Here is a 16,753-nt window from a genome sequence, read left to right on the forward strand (position 1 = left end):
TAGCTTCCTCGGCTGGCCCGTAGAGATTCACAGCAGTTAAATTCGTTTGCTTTTTTTTAATCTAATAGTTGTACTTCCATCGTTCACTATGAGAAATCTTAAAGGCGGTGCCATTTTTTCCTGACTTTTCTTGCCCTGAATAGAATAATACAAAGTTTTCAAGGAAGATTTTCTTCTCCACACTCCAACTTGTTTCTTATGCTAATATTTCTATGTTGTAACCCTTAGTTTGTTCCATTTTGCACGTTTGCAGCTTTGTTCTAGCGTTCTATGTAATCAAACGGATTGTAGTCTTCTTCTTTTCTCTTTTCTTTCTGTCCTTCCTTTTCCTTTCTTCATCATTTGAATTTCTATGCATCATGTCCTTCTTAAGCTGTTTTTTCATTGACTGCATCTTCAGATGCGTATGGGGTCGTCGTCGTTTTCCCTCTCTGATACATGCTAGTTCTATATTGTTCGTATTTTAATACTTTCCGGAATTTTGGACATCATTCTGTTTCTGCACTGTGGCCTTTAGCATTGCACAAAGGACAAAATCGTTTATTCTCCCACTCTTTGAATTGATGGCCTTACCATAACTTCTTCATAGCTTACTTCTATCAATGTCCTACAGTCAGTAGTATAGTCTGTGTGGTTCCAGAAGCGATAAACCCTGGAACAGGTTCTCTCTCAACGATTTAGACTTGTAGTGTGATGGCCTGGTTGCTTTCAAAATATGACCTCAATTCACTTTGTATGAATCCTACAAAGCTCCAAGTTCATGAATGAAGCAATGAACACTTATTTTCATAGATCATTCTAATAGTAGATATTTTGTAAAATAAAATATGAATATTGATGAAAACACAATTTACGTAGAGCTGTTATTGAACTTACAAAGAAGAATGTATATTAATTTCAATTTTTTATTTTAAAAATCTCCTTCTTTCAGCTTTGTCATTTACTGCTTTTAAGCTGGACACCTTCTTTCTAGCTTCCACTAATGCCTCAATTTCTTTCCACGTGGTTTGCTCTTGATATGATAAAATTAGTCAAATATTTCAATATATATTATTACAATAAACGAATTATTCGAATAACAATTATTTGATTGTTTCAGGAATGTAGTCAACTACCCAAATAAACCCATTCAATATTATGAGTGAGTTGCAGTCAACCATAGAATTTTCAGTAGAATTATTCAAATTTTACAATGTCGACTTATTTCAAAGAGGGTGAGTACGAAATTCAATAAACTGGTAAAATTCCTCATTTCTTAGACCTTTTGATATGTTTATGTTTCTAAATCATCTTGATTTTGGGTGTCTTTTAATTTGAAGTTATTTTTTGAAGACGGATGAAAATTTGAAGTTTCGTCTTTGTAAAAATATGAAATAAAACAGCATTAACGAATCACTAAATATCAAAAAAACAAAAATTCAATTATAAAAATTCAAAATCTTGAAACGAAATGAAATACATGGAAAAAAGAATTTTTTGAAATGGTTCATATTCATAAGAAGTAGAAATCTATCAAAGATGAAATAGACTTAAATAATTGAAGTAGGATTCATAGATCAATTTTGTTACTTTTAATACAACTACGAATAATACTACTAATAGCTGCTACAATTTTTTATGTTAAAATAGATTTCCATGTTGATTTTTGATTTTTTTCAATTTTAAATGTCTTTAAAAAAATTTAAATTGGAAGAGACCTATAATAAAGAAGATTTAGAGATATAAACTATTAAATTGACACTTGGTGTGCTCATTTCTTTCATTTTCTTAAGATTGATTATAATTAGAACAATTTTCCAACTAGCTGGACTAGCATAGTACCATGTTATTTCCAGCTGAAACTTATAATTACCGGGGTTGCTACTTAAGTTTTGATATAGACAAATAAAAACAAATATTTATAATTGGATATGGCTTTAATGTTTTTAAGTTTGAAACAATTGTCGAAATATTTTCTAGATTCCGATTGAGGTACCCCCAAAACATATGATTTTAACGAGTAGAAAAACGTTGACCTCGCAATTCATTTTTGATTCTCGGGAATAAGAAGAAAAGATTGGATGACAAACAAGGAAGGCGGATGACTCGAAAAAATTAGATTTTTTAACTGTTCTACAATGTTTTTGTTTGAACTGATGTGTTAGTGCTCGCATTGTCGTGATGAGAATGATTCGTCTTCCGAAAAACAGGCGACCATTTGCTTCAAAGAACTTCGTGCGCATTCCACTTTTGTTGGATTTGGCTTGTCTTGAAAGAACCCATACAGTCTATTGTTGTTTAGTTTCGGGTCCATATTCAAAGATCAATGTTTCCTCGCTTGTCACTATCTTATAGACGTCTTTTGAAATAGCGCGATTGAATTTTTTCAGCATTTCTTTGCACCAATCGATAAGATTTTTTATTTGGGCGGTTTTTAAATTATGCGGTATCTATCGTGAAGAAATCTTTTTGACAACCGAATGTTGCTGATGCCCAAGTTTGTTTCAATCTCATGGAATGTTACCTCTCTATTTTCCAATATCAGTTTACGCACATTATCGATGTTTTCTGGCTCAACAGCCGTATTTGGAAGACCTTAAAGTCATAGAAAATCATCCCACAAAAATGTTAGCGATTTAATTCCATTCTGTGACAAATATGAATGTTTTAAGTATCTGTGAACAATCAAAATAGCACTCGTATGACACCCGAGTACATACACAAAAATGTCGAACTTTATTATGGCAATGTAAAATTTGCCGTATTCACATCAGTATTGCCATATCTCAAAACTAGCATTCCTCTCATATAAGTTACAATATTTTTAGTCCGTTATCAATATCCTTACAGTTGATGTTCTTGGTTATACATTGTTAACTCTATTCATGTATATTGTCAATCTGCATGAACCGATCGGTAGAGTTTTACTAAAGGTTTGTCCAATTTGTTTTGTGATTTTATTCTCTTTTACTGTCATCATTGCATAAGTTGAGTCATGAGATGCGTATTTATTCAGTTTAGTTAATTCTCTTAGATCCTTTATAAATCCTCTTTTGGAAATATCTTGTTTGGGGAGTCGGTTAGGCTTTTCAACCACTCTACACCTATATCTAGAAGATATTTCGAACATTTTGAACAATATTCTACATCTCATTGTTCCACTCTCAAAATATGTAAACTCGTCCCAAAGAAGACTAGAATACCTACCACCAGTTCAATATGATTTCTGGACGTGACGGAGGGCTCTTCTTAACTGATATGACTACGAATCTTTTGAAGTGTTTCTTCATCAAAACTTAATATGATTAGCCACATTAGGGCTCTGGTCCAAAGTATTAGTAGTTGCCTCTTTTAGGCGCAAAGCTGTCTGCTTCTTCATTGCCTGGTATACTGTAGTAACCTGTTAGCCACATCAGAGTTAGTCTGTATGTGTTAACTAATGCTTTTAGAGTTTGTTTGTACTACAACGCTAGCTTGAATGTGCACCCAATAACCTTCAAGACCGATTGACTATGGGAAAGATAGCAACTAGTAATATTTAATTTTTAGAATATCTGTTTTTTATCATCGTTTTGCCCTATATCAAAGGTCTCTTTCCTCTCATAACACCATAATTCATGTCCATTCTTCCCATTACCAATCACCTGTGTATTTTCGCCTATACCTATAATTACTTTTGCTGTATTTGAAATACAAAAGCTAAAAAAACCAAAGTTTGACAATTAGTTTTCATCACCATCTAAGTAAAACATACCGTTGTATATACAATATCTCGCATACCGCGACTGAGTAATATGAAAAACTAGTCTTCTTCATCCATAGAAATCCAACGAGTCCCTTTCTCGCTTACCGCGATTCGGGGTTCACCAGTCAAGCGTGCTGCATTTTTTGCCTCTTTTGACGCGAGCCCTATCTAACGGTCAGATACGACAACTGGGCGTCGTCCATTTTGTTGATCCGTTTTTCGTAAACAAATCAGGGTGATCGATCATAGCATCATCATACCTTTGTCTTTCAATTCTTTTAAAGAATTACGGAAAGATTGTAAACTGCGCTGTAGTGAACATTCCAAAAGCCTAGATTGATTAAAAGAAGTGTGGAGAATAATACCAAAGACTAATTACCCATATTGCTTTTTTTACATCTACTCTACAGGGATCGTCAATTCATATTAACGATGAAAACGTTCTACATGAATATAATAGAGAAAATATTAGGTTTTTCATACAGGAAATAATGAGACTGAATAAGACTCCGTAATAGACTGGAAATATCGGAATGTAGATGATCTGAGATCCTGAGTTTATTAGTTTGATATCTGTATATCTGAAAAAAATCTCAATTACTCCTAAAGACGCAAAGCAAGACATAAATTTCAGAGGGGAAATTCGAATTAAGTGGATAGAAAGAAACATCATTCATTTGGACACTGTTTCATCGAATGAAGAAATAAAGGTACACACATAAAATGATTTAAGAGAATTGAAAACAATGAAAGTGGAACGAGAAGTTATTTGGATATTAAGACAAAATGTGATGAAAGTAAAATCCTAATTCCAGACGAACAAGAGGCAATAAGAACACCATGGTGCCGCATGCACAAGTGAAATATAAACCTTGCCTAACACCATCACACGTTTCCCTTATAGCACTTCCCCATGAGGAGGAAATACAAGGTTAGAGGTGAGCTTCTAAACTGTTGAATTCTTCATAGCACTTTTGGGCTTGAAGTTCGTACAGAGAACTAGGTACTCTAGTCTGTCTAATTAGGTCACGCGTGGCCACTGTTCCCTATCGTCCTCCATAACTTAGTAGCGCAGCTGAAACAGGTCACAGCTACACTCCTGAACTTTCTTCTGATACACTCGGTCATGATGAGTCAATTTCTCACTATATTCTCTCAAAAAGCCATACTTTATCAAACAATAATCACTAGCAATGCAACGGTATGTCCTCTCTCCTCGTAACGCATCAACAACATGGCGCCGACACCTTGTTGTCATGTCTGCTTAATAGATGGCGCTCGCGTCGTGTCACCCTACCGGGGCCTCGAGCACCCCAAGAATAGAAAGTACCGTTCAACTTTTCGAATACCGTGACTCGTTAATAGAAAATATTATTCAACTTCTCGCACATCATGACTCATTAGTGGAACATACTGTTCAACATCTCGCTACCGCCCAGGTTAATAAGCATTTTTACCATTATAATCAAAAATGGAATTAATTAAGAACTTGATATAAAGGGATACATTATTTGAGGAAAACGTCGTAGCTTACAACTTATTTGAATGTGTGGTCTCAAAAAGCAAATTGTATTCAATATAAATAACATTAGCCAGAAGAAATAAATTGTAGAAGTAAATTGGAATGTATGAAACCGTTGGCGATATTCATACTGAATACACTGTTTACACCACCACTATACCCATACTCATAATTACACCGTCTGACGCTTGCGCTTCGCGTTTTGATAACCAAGTTATCGTCTTCAGTGACTGATGGTAAACTAAAATCTAATGACTTGACTTATCTGTTTTATACTGAATTTTCCCGCTAATAAAACTTTTCCCGCGAAAATTACTCGTTGGCGGGAATCTTCACATTCATTTCTTGACTAAACTATAATGTGGGCTGGAAGAAATTGACCCTTTGTCCCTAATCAAGCTTCTCTTACTTCTAGCAATTTCAATGCTTTCAAATGCATCCAACAATTTATTATCAGCCGAGATGTACCTGCACGTAGCTGATTTTTTCATTGTATCCAACATAAGATGACCATTCTCCATTTTCTGGTAAATCGGTTAATCTACTTTCCACTTACCATCGAGAGATACACTAATGAAAAGTCCTTTATTGAAAAAGTAGCTGTACTCAACGGTTATTATGAAAGAATTGTAAGTAGGTTAATCAATCGTCATAGGTTTAAGAAATCTCTATGTGAAACCACAAACCCAAAATGAAAAAGAAGAAAAATTTGCTCTGATACTTTTGAATCCTCTTTATATTTAGCAGAGTGGGTTTTAAATTGGTATATAAATCCAACGATACATTAAAATAATTGTTGGGTAATCCTAAGGATAAAATACAAAATTTGGAAAAGAGTGTTATAGATGAAATTAGCTGTAGTGATTAAGAATACTGGGCAGACTAAGAGATTCGTTATTGCCCGGTTTAAAGAGCACATAGCTTATTTGAAATATGGACGGTCCTGAAAATCAAGTATTGCCGACCACGCTGCCAGTCACAATCGTGACTTGAATGTTGATAATGTCAAATTGTTAAAAAATGTATCCAACAATAAATTATTGGATGAATTTGAAAGCATCGAAATTGTTAGATGTAAGAGTAGCTTAAATAGGGACAAAGGGCCAAATAGTCAAGGAATGAATGTGAAAATTCTCGCCAACGAGCTTTTCAAAAGTACCCCAGATATCAAAATATCAGCAAATTTCAAGTGAAAAATGTCCTATAAAGTGTTTTCTCCAGATTAATAGTTTTTGAGTTATTCGCAATTGAAAAGTACGATTTTTAGTCAAAAAACTGTATTTTTGAATAGTTTTTTACGTATAAATCTGTAATGATGTATTTTAACGAAAAAGTACGCTGAACAAAAATGGTTCTTATAAAAAAACACAGAAATTAAGCTATTTTTAAAGATCTTAATGATCTACCTAAAGCAAGTTATAGATACTTGAATAGCTTTTGTTTTACGTAATTGAGCATTTAACCTCAAATAACGGGAAAGGGGTACATTTTTCAACAAAAAGTCATAGATTACTTTTTGAAGAGCTTAAAAAACCTTTCAAATGACCTCTGAGCAAAGTCGTTTCGACTGAAATTTCAGTGAGATATGATGTAAAATATTTAATGCTAAGAAAATTGCACTAAAAATCAAAATTGACTTATTCCTTGTTCCAAATACTTTATTTGGATGTTATCCATGACAGCTGGAAGTTTGGCTGATAAAGAAATGCATAATTTTGAAAAAAAATGAGCTTTATTCATAAAATGTGGAGGGTCTCCAGCCTTTATAACATACATAGGTTTGTAGGCCTGAAAATTAGCTTCAAAATGTTTTTTTATAGGATATGATAGCTTCAAAATTAATGAAGTCACATTAAATTTTTTCTGTGCATTATAGTTTATGAAAAAGTTTCAAATTTTGTCGGATTTTTTCAGTACCAAGAAATGATATACTTATAATCTACCTATGTATATATATATATATATATATATATATATATATATATATATATATATATATACGTGTGTATATATCAGTATAAAGCAGCTAGAAAGAAAGAATTCCATATCAAAACATTAACAATCATTAAAAAAATTTTCCATCAAAGGGGTGGTTCTTACGGGTTGACAGGGTATAGATAATTAAAAATTACTTCAAGTAGATACAAAAATCTGTAATATCAAAAAGAACGCAAAATCTAAGAGTTGGCACTCATTAGATTTATTTTTATTTCATTCTCTGCAAAGAGGTAGTTTTTAAGGTTTGAAGAATAAAAATTAATAACCAATTAAATTTTATCAAAATGCTGCGAATTTTTCACAGTAAAGGAAATTACAATGTTTTAAATTGTTAGAATATTTTTAAGGGTTGATTCTTCAAAATATATGAATTTTCTATTATACAATATGTCAACATATTTATGCTGCATAAACGAAATACATATTTTTCGATAGCGGGGGGGTTTCACCACTGAAAATAAATTTGTACATCCTGCAACCATATAGATCTGGATATGGAGGGGGTAAGATGAGTTTAACTCTAAATTTTCAGGAAAATCGGAGGTGCACTGAAGAATTCGGAAGCTTGACACCATTTTGAGTTTGAATGCCTGCACTATATTCATATAAGAAAATCTACCAGTTACTTCAATTAACTGTAGTAATAAATAATTGTAATTATCATTTTGAGACAAATTAATAATATATCGAATTTGTTTCGTAATTAATAAAAGGAGTATTATTGATCGAGCTTCTTTGAATATTTTTTTCCGTTGAAAACACGATTCATTTGTGTTTGTGAAATATAAAAAATTAATTATACCCAGATAGCGAATTAGGGATCTAAGAGCATCGAGGCAATTAAGGAGTGGGTCCCCCAAAAACTTTTTTAAACACAATGAATAACAACTTCTTCGTGCTTTTTAATGAATTATTTATTAATACAATATAATTAGATTTATCCGAAATTAAATTATTGTGTTAATGAATGGACCAGACCAGAAAATCGTGGATTTGTAAGATTTTTTTCCTTATACTCTTTTGTGGGAACCTCTCTTTTGTAGAGACCTTAGTGCTGTAGCTCTTGATTCCCTCTCCTGAATAACGAATTTTTTCCATAATTTGGCCGTATTCGCATTATTTTTTAAAAGCAGACATTTTAAAGTTAATTCAAATTTTTTTACACTGAATTTTTTTTCGTTTTAGAATGTATCAAGTTCGTTGTGCTTTACGGGTTACATCAAAATTTAATGTTGAAATTGAAGTCACAACACCGGAAGTGACTACTGGTCTAGGTACTGCTATTGTTTTGGGAAATTATGGAGCTTGTCGTCCTTTTCAAATTCTTTACAGAAACGAAGAAGTTACGCTTAAAGATGTTGTTTTATTCAGGTAAGCAATACCATTATATTATGTGCTTATCTTATGAAAATACCATTTTTTATGTAGAAAATTTTTATGACAACATAATAGTAGTGGGAAATGTTAATTTTTTCGTTATGTATTATATCAAATTTTTCTTATAATTCTTCCCATTTTTCCATAATGGGTGAAATAAATTCGCATTTTTAGGGCTTAAACAAAAAATGTTTTCAAAATTATTAGAGTGAAAATGTGTACAAAACATGGAACAAAACAAAAAAAATTTCTTTTGCTGTGTCTGTAATTAAAATTGGAAAGCCTCGTATAATACCTCTTGCAAACAATAGAGAACAATGTTCCATCGACATTTCTCATACCTTCACTCATATAAAGGTTATTGTTCATATCTTTCTTATTGAGCTTTGTAATAAACGGAAAAAGTTCACGGGTTTTGATCCGTGTAAAGCGTGTCGAAATTATAGTTCCATTTACATTTATCACACAGACCTTAACAAAACTTGTGATGGGATGATTTTGATGATTTTAGATGGTTAGAATTTCAGAAAAACGTATTAATTTGAATTAAGGGTGCGGGGACAAAAAATCCGTACAAACAGTTTGTTTTAATTTAATTATTTGCACTTTACTCTATGAAACAATCGTTACTACACTAAAATTACACAAATTTTACATAAATTAATCAGCACCCAGTCAGCTCGCTTTCCCAAGATCTCATTACTACTAAGTCCTGGTCTGACGCGAGCGGTCTCTTTTTAAACGCTGAGGAAGAAAACTGTAGTTTTATCCTATAAAAGAGTTTTAAAACCTCTATAACTCAACAATGACTTAATACTATTCTAAAAATCGATTTTCTCGGTCTACATATTGACGGTGCCCTTCGATGATCTGTACATGTAGAGAATTATCCTCTGCTTGTTTTTCCATTAAATTTGTATCTTAACACCTAAACACCTCATTCTCATAATACTTTAACAACTCAAATCGCGTCTTCGCTATGGTTTGCCTTTCTTGGGGTCTTCTAGTTTTCACCTCTTCGAATCTATCTTCAAATTACAGAAAAATCTATTCGTTATGTGGTAGAACGCATTGCGATTTCTATTTTCTTTCACAACTCAACAGAGAGACTCTAGCCTAGTAGAATAAGGAATTTGGACATTTACTTAACTATACCCACTCCTGATCTGGTAAAAAAATCTTCAGTGCCAAAAAATTATTCAGTCAGCTCCCTTCAGAATTAAAAATTAAATTAAAAAATTTAATTAGTTTCGAAGATTGACATTTCTGCTTGAAAGACCTTATTATTCTGTAGCAAAATTCTAGAATTTACCATAGACTCACAAACCTAGGATAATTCAATCACAAAATGACAATAAACCTTATCTCTCTAAGTGTTGTTTTTAAATGATTTGCTCAAAATTCTTTTCTAATTCTACATGTGTAGTTGTTTCCCAATCTTAAGAATATACGTTTCGTTTCAAATTTCGCCAAAAACATTCAATTAGCATCAGTTGATGTACATTAGACACAATGAATGGAATATTCAACCGTGTTTAAACTCCCTCAATATCCTTTGCATAATGAGAAGTTGCCAAATCCGGCCAATACACAAAATTTTTTTCAGGATGATGTTTCTTCATGAACTGCATCAATCCAGATCTCACATACTCTTTGTCATATATTTTGACGGTTACTGAATTTCTATAAGGACAAATGTATGCTATAGAACGACTACGATCACCAATACTTTCGAGTTGAACTGTTTTTTTTAATACACCGAATTTACTTCTTGGCATTTCCAAATATTAGCGCGCGAATACTCGTTTCACGAAGACTTGCTAATGTTACCTATTTTCTTGATTTCTAAACTACATTCTATTCCTTTAGAATGCTGCTTACATATTTCTTATCGCACTGCTTTTTTGGAATTTTTTTCTGCTTCTTTTGCTAATCCTGATCCAAAAAATCAACAATGATTACTTCATGGCAATCCCAAAAAACTGAAGCAAGAACTTTTCCAGCAGATTTTTGGACACGTAACATCTTAGGTTTTGGAGAACCAGAGTGTCGCCATTCCATCGATTGTTGTTTTGTTTCTGGATCGTAGAAATGTACCCAAGTCTCATCCATAGTAACAATTCGGTTTCAGAAGTCTACATTGTTTTCAAATCTAGCGCGATACTTCGTATAAGGGTACGCCTTTGGTCAATATTCAAACATTTGGTGATCCATTTTGTAGCAATTTTTCTCATGTCCAAAATGACGTGAACTATATGATAAACGCGTTCGTGTGAAACATTCAGTACTTCGGATATCCGTTTAAGCACAATTCGACGGTTTGCATAAATCATGTCATGAAGTGCATCGATATATTCAGGGACTAACACAGAACCTGGTCTTCCCGATCCGTCATCATCTTTAACGGAAAATTTACCTCTTTTGAAGCTTGCAGTCCAATTTTTCACAGTCGCATACAAAGGACATTGACCACCAAGTATATTAAGCATATCTTCGTAAATCTGCTTACCTCTTAACCCTTTTAAATACAGGTACTTGATGATGGTTCAATACTCCACCTTGCACTTATTTTCGACTTCGGACTGAAAAAAAAAACTTTATGAGATCCATTACCGTAGGACTACTTTCTACCAGTTCCAAAGAATATTTTGCGATTGGCATTTAATGTTGTTCTTGCTGTACTGAAAAGTTTTAGGCAACAATTTTCACACAAAGCATTCTGATTATGATATTTAGTGAAAAATCGTTTCAGTTCGCTTACTTACTATCGACATTGGCGTATTGGGGCGCTTACAAGCAGTGCATTGAAGTCAGTATTAATGGGTCTCCATCCTCTTGCTTCGTTTTTCGCGTTTTCATTGCCTCGTTAAACAGTTTTTGTCTCCGAATCATTTGTGGACGTCTGATAACATAACCAGACCTGTAACCAGTATCAATGTGATTGTAATTTGTCACTTGAATGAATTCATAATTTCCGGAGTCGATGCAATTCTTGTAAATCTAAAACGTCGACTTCAAATAAATTAAATTCGATTTAAGACCAATATGATTTTGTAAAATTAACTTGTATGTAAAAATACTTTTAAGAATACAAGAATTTAGAACATACGTCAACTTTAACTCAATTTTACAGTTACATATATTTCTTTCAGGTGCCACATATTGGTAGATGGCCATAATTTGAGAGAATCTTTGGAAAGGGTGGAATTCTCTTTAGTTTTGGAATTATGGTTTAGCGATACTTCCCCAGTATCTATGGTTATGGTTTCCCAAAGAATATTACAACTTAATATGTCGCCGATTGAAGGACTTCACTATCATTTACCAGTTCTATTCGATTATTTTCATTTATCGGCCATTTCTTTGACTGTTCATACTGCGTTGACTGCCTTACATCAACCTTCTATGAAGTAAGTAGGACATTTTACATAATAAGAGTATTAAACTTTTATGAACCTTTTAATATGGATACAATTTCCTTGATGACTAAATAATCTCTTTTGGTAAATAATATCGTCATTATCTTATTATCATCTGATGTACATTCAACAGCAGTCAAATACAATTGAATTTTTTCCTTTCCTTCTTCGTACAATCTGAAGGCCAGAGACAGTTCATGCCCAATAATTAAGAATCCGTAATTTTTACAGGGACTCCTGTACAATCTAAAGATAGCATAAATGAATTTTTCAATCGATTTCTTAACAAAAAGGTACTCGATAAAATTCATGGCTTAGGAAATACGTAGATTTTAGATCGTTTTATATACTAATGAAACCAATCGCCATAAAGAGACATTCTGAAGAAAATTATCATAAACTGAAATTATTTATTGCAAATACAGGAAGTATTAAAAAACAATAAGATATAAAGATATATACAAATATATATGAGGAAATATCAAATGAAAACAAAAAAAATTATGTTCGAAGTTGGCTCTTTTCCCTTCTACGCGCTTCCAGAGTCTACGGAGGATATTTCTTTGAACTTGGAAGAACATTCCAAAGATTCTGCCTTATAGTGTCACAAGATATCCCCAAAAAAAGAAATTTATTGTATTTAATTCAGGGAACTGGGTGGCCATACAAATAGACCTCCCCGACCAATCATCCTTAGGAAAAATGTTATTAAGATGATTTATTACATTGTTTAGGAAGTGTAGCTCCATTGTGCTTGAACCACATGTCTTAGCGCATAGAGGTATATGAAATAATATCGGTGGGAAATCATTTTTGGTAAATTCTAAGTATCGTTGACCATTCAAGTTATATACAAATGTTCATTTATTTATTCATAATCTCCTCTAGAAATTTTTTATTGTGTTTCAATACCTTCTGTGAGTATTTTCAATAATGAATTACAGCTGATGATGATAATTTTCTTCAAACTGTTTCTTTATGAGAAATGGTTCCCTTGGAATTTTCAGCGATCTAAAAATATGCATATCTCCAAAATTATAATTTTTATAGAGTTAAACAATGAGTACCTTTTTGTGGAAAAATATTGAAAAATTCTATTTTGCTATTTTTAGATTGTCCTTGTAAAAGTTGCGGATTGTTGACCAATGGGAATGAGCCGCTCCTGGCCTACAGATAGTAGTGTGGAATTATTTATTCCGTCAAACACACTACATGGGCATACGTAATTATCCAAAAATTCATAATGTTCGAATGTATAATACAGGGCTAGTCCCGGTTATAATTTTGAAATATTTATTTTTTTCACATTCTTTGATTCCTTTTCCTTTGGAAGAACATCTCCTGAAATTTCATAGAGAAATTCTATTTGATAAGAAAGTTATACTAGTTTGAGCTTGCACGTTTTAGGTGCTCTAGAAGCACCTTGGAGCTATGGCATTTTTTAATCTGCGCTGAGTTATTCTTTGTAACGTTTTATTTGATTTGTTGTATTCCGTAATTTACCAGAAAATTGTAATAAAATTGAAAAAAAGGCCATGGGAAAAAACGTGAAAAAGAAACGTTAATTCTACATATTTATTTTAACAGTCGCCATTTTTTTTCAATTTTTCATTCAAAGATGGTAAATTACGATATCACTTTGTAAAAAGATTTTTGTATTTTTTGTTTCATATTTTTCAAATTCGAGGTTATCTCAGAGCAGTGGGAGACTATCATTTTCACAGTCTCTATAAAATGATATTGAAGAAAAAAAAATTGTAAAAATCTTTTTGTAACACTTTATTAGTAAAAACTAATAAACTAAAAATTTTATTTGAACTTATAACGTAACAAGAAAAAAATATTTAATTATGCGTCATTTTTCACCCTTATAACCGGTACTAGTCCCTATATAGCTTCTGATTTCGCAACTTATAAGATCTACATGACACACGTTATAGAGAACAGCTTTAACTCATAAAATTGGTTCTTCGTCTCTGCCCTACGTTAGCAATGCAGTTTGCTGGAAGCTTATTTTGGAATGGCTTTCATCTGTTTTATATTGTCTTCTTATTGTCAAAAATGGTGCCAAAACAAATTATTTATTATCGGGAAGATCCAGAAGTTACGTGGTGCTAAAACTTATAAAATGGAAACTTGCAAATCCTTGTAGCATGGCGCATTGCCACGAAGAAGTAGAAAGCCGTTGGTTTTATTAAAATTCTATCTACTTTCCGTACATATAATTCATTTATTATTGCAAATCGTATACTTGGTAATCATATTGGTATTTTCGTTAGGCCTGTAGAGATTAAAAAACTTCACAGTTTAATGTTACGACGATTTAGATAGTACAAATGAGTTAAGTTCTTCTTCTTTTAAAATATTGATTAATGTTGTCTAAATCAAAAGTTTCACCTTTTTCATTACGATTCTCTATCTTGATCAATTCCACAGAAGAGGAATTTTATGCTGCGTTGTGCATCAAGTTATTATCAGAGTCACTCTGGATTGAATCATTTACCATCTTTATTTGTTTTTGAATCAGTTTCAATTGTTTTCCATGAACAAATCTACATAAATAGGAAATTGATTGTTTGAATAATCAAAAGGTAAAAAATTAAAGTACTCTCTTCATTTTATAGCCAAAAATGCTAAAAATTCTAACGTTCCAATATTTATCATATAGAAATTATCTACTAATTGACCCATTTCTGTTTCAGGAAGGGCCTACTTCGGTACATGCAAAGCTGGTGAGTTATTTGATTGTAAGGATCTATAAAATTATCTATAATTGATTGACGTTGGCTAGAGGCCCGCTACACTATCCCTAAGACTTAACTTTTTCTCATTTATAAGTTATATTTTTAATTATATTCATAACATTCTTATCGGATCGTAAAAAATGAAGTTTTTCTGGGAAAAATTGATTGAAATATATACTGAGAACAAACGAACTGAAAATTTTGTGAAATAAAAATGTGTAGTCAACTTTCATAACGAATATAAATAATTATAAAGAAAGAAAGAGAAATGCTTTATTGTCAAAAAATTGTTACAATTTGTAGACAAAAGCTTGTAAAAACTAAAAATCAAACATAAAAATAACTAAATAAAGATAATAACAAAATAAAATTTCAATATACAGAAGAAAACTACAATGAATAACAAAATTATAGGTAATAGTAATAGGTTATAATTAGTATATAAGTCCATAGCAAAATTAAACAAATATGTAGCATTCCCGGATTTGAATATTATTAGAATAGTAGTCGTTTACAGAGTAGAAGGCACTTTTCAGTAAATATACCCTGAATTTATTGCGGATTGCGAGAGAAAATGATATCGATGTTATTTCAATTGGCAAGTGATTGTGCATTTTTTTGCACTGTGAAATATTGAGCCCTTAACTAATTCTAATCGTGGAGTACGTATGTAAAGGTCGTTCTCTCGAAGCTCCGCGTTCTTAAGTGGAGAAGCCGTGCAACGACATTTTTGAAGGCATAATTGATAAATATTATTTTTATGGATAAAAATAACAATTTTAGCGATGACGTCATTATGCTCACAAAGATGACGTCAAAAATAAGCCTTCGCGAATAGCCTGTTTAAAAATAAAAATCGATGGGTTTCAGTATTTTTCGTTAAAGTCTCCGGCTTGCGAAATAAGGAATTCATTTGTTTTATTTTCACCTTATTGTATATATACAAATTGAGGTTCGAAACGTTCAGATCTTGTACACTTGGTCTTGGTCTTTGTTTCTCCTGTAGGATACACTTCAATATTTTTTTGACAATCTTTCCTATCCCATCCTCTGCAAGTGCCTGTACCAAATTAACTGCTTTTCTTCAGTATGTTCTACAATTATTTGTTTCTGACCCAATGTAACCTTGACGTTCTATTTGCTACTCTTAAAACGTTCATTTCCGTGGCTTCTATTGGTTTCTTTAGTTGTTCTTCTATTCTCCATATAACAACGTACTCGTATTCATCATTTTAGATCCTCAGTTTTCGTTGTTTTCCTGTTTTAATATTCCACAGTATTCTATTTAGTGATTTAGTTGTTGCTCTGTTTATTCTACATTTTATTTCTGTATCATCTGCTCCATCTTTGTCAAAGCTAACTCCTACATATTTTTAGTTATCTCATCTCGTTATAATTTCGTTGCTTTCTAGTTATTTGTTGGTTATATTCTCTCCTATACTTAAGTACTGTCTTCTCTACGTTTATCTGCAGTCCCCATTTTCCGTATTCTTCCTTTAGTTTGCTTGCCATGTCATTTGAGTCATCTTTGTTGTTTGCACATATTACCTGATTATCTGCAAACTGGAGGTTGTATAACTATATGCCATCGTCGATTTGTATATTTGTATGCCAATTAATTTCTTCTTCCAAGTTGTTAAAGCTTTTAAAACATATATATATATATATATATATATATATATATATATATATATATATAATAGAAAGTGTTGGTAGATGCATCATCCTTGTCTCAGGTCTTCGTTTACTATGAAGAATTCCGAAACTTTATTTATTGAATATTAACAAAACACGAAACTTCTTAGGTCTTGGAGAACCAGAGTGTCGCCATTCGATCGATTGTTGCTTAGTTTCTGGATCGTAGAAGTATACCCACTGTATCGATATTTTCGGGGACTGACACAGAAACTGGCTTTCCCGATCGGTCATCATCTTCAATGGAAAATTTACCTGTTATGAAGCTTGCAGA

The 16,753-nt window shown here is 32.3% G+C and overlaps 1 protein-coding gene across 2 annotated transcripts in view; it reads left to right on the top strand.

The window, feature by feature from the left end:
- The window catches only part of LOC130445704 (protein FAM135A), a 59,770-nt gene that overhangs the window by 12,583 nt on the left and 30,434 nt on the right, over positions 1-16,753 (top strand). For both annotated transcript variants that reach the window (XM_056781522.1, XM_056781523.1), the window contains exons 2-5: positions 1,100-1,214; positions 8,430-8,615; positions 11,774-12,031; positions 14,743-14,772. In XM_056781522.1, coding sequence (XP_056637500.1) covers positions 1,138-1,214; positions 8,430-8,615; positions 11,774-12,031; positions 14,743-14,772 — 551 coding nt within the window. In that variant the 5' untranslated portion in view covers positions 1,100-1,137. The remainder of the gene's footprint in view (positions 1-1,099; positions 1,215-8,429; positions 8,616-11,773; positions 12,032-14,742; positions 14,773-16,753) is intronic.

Source organism: Diorhabda sublineata, chromosome 6 (genome assembly GCF_026230105.1).
Source record: "Diorhabda sublineata isolate icDioSubl1.1 chromosome 6, icDioSubl1.1, whole genome shotgun sequence".
NCBI classification, from domain to species: domain Eukaryota; kingdom Metazoa; phylum Arthropoda; class Insecta; order Coleoptera; family Chrysomelidae; genus Diorhabda; species Diorhabda sublineata.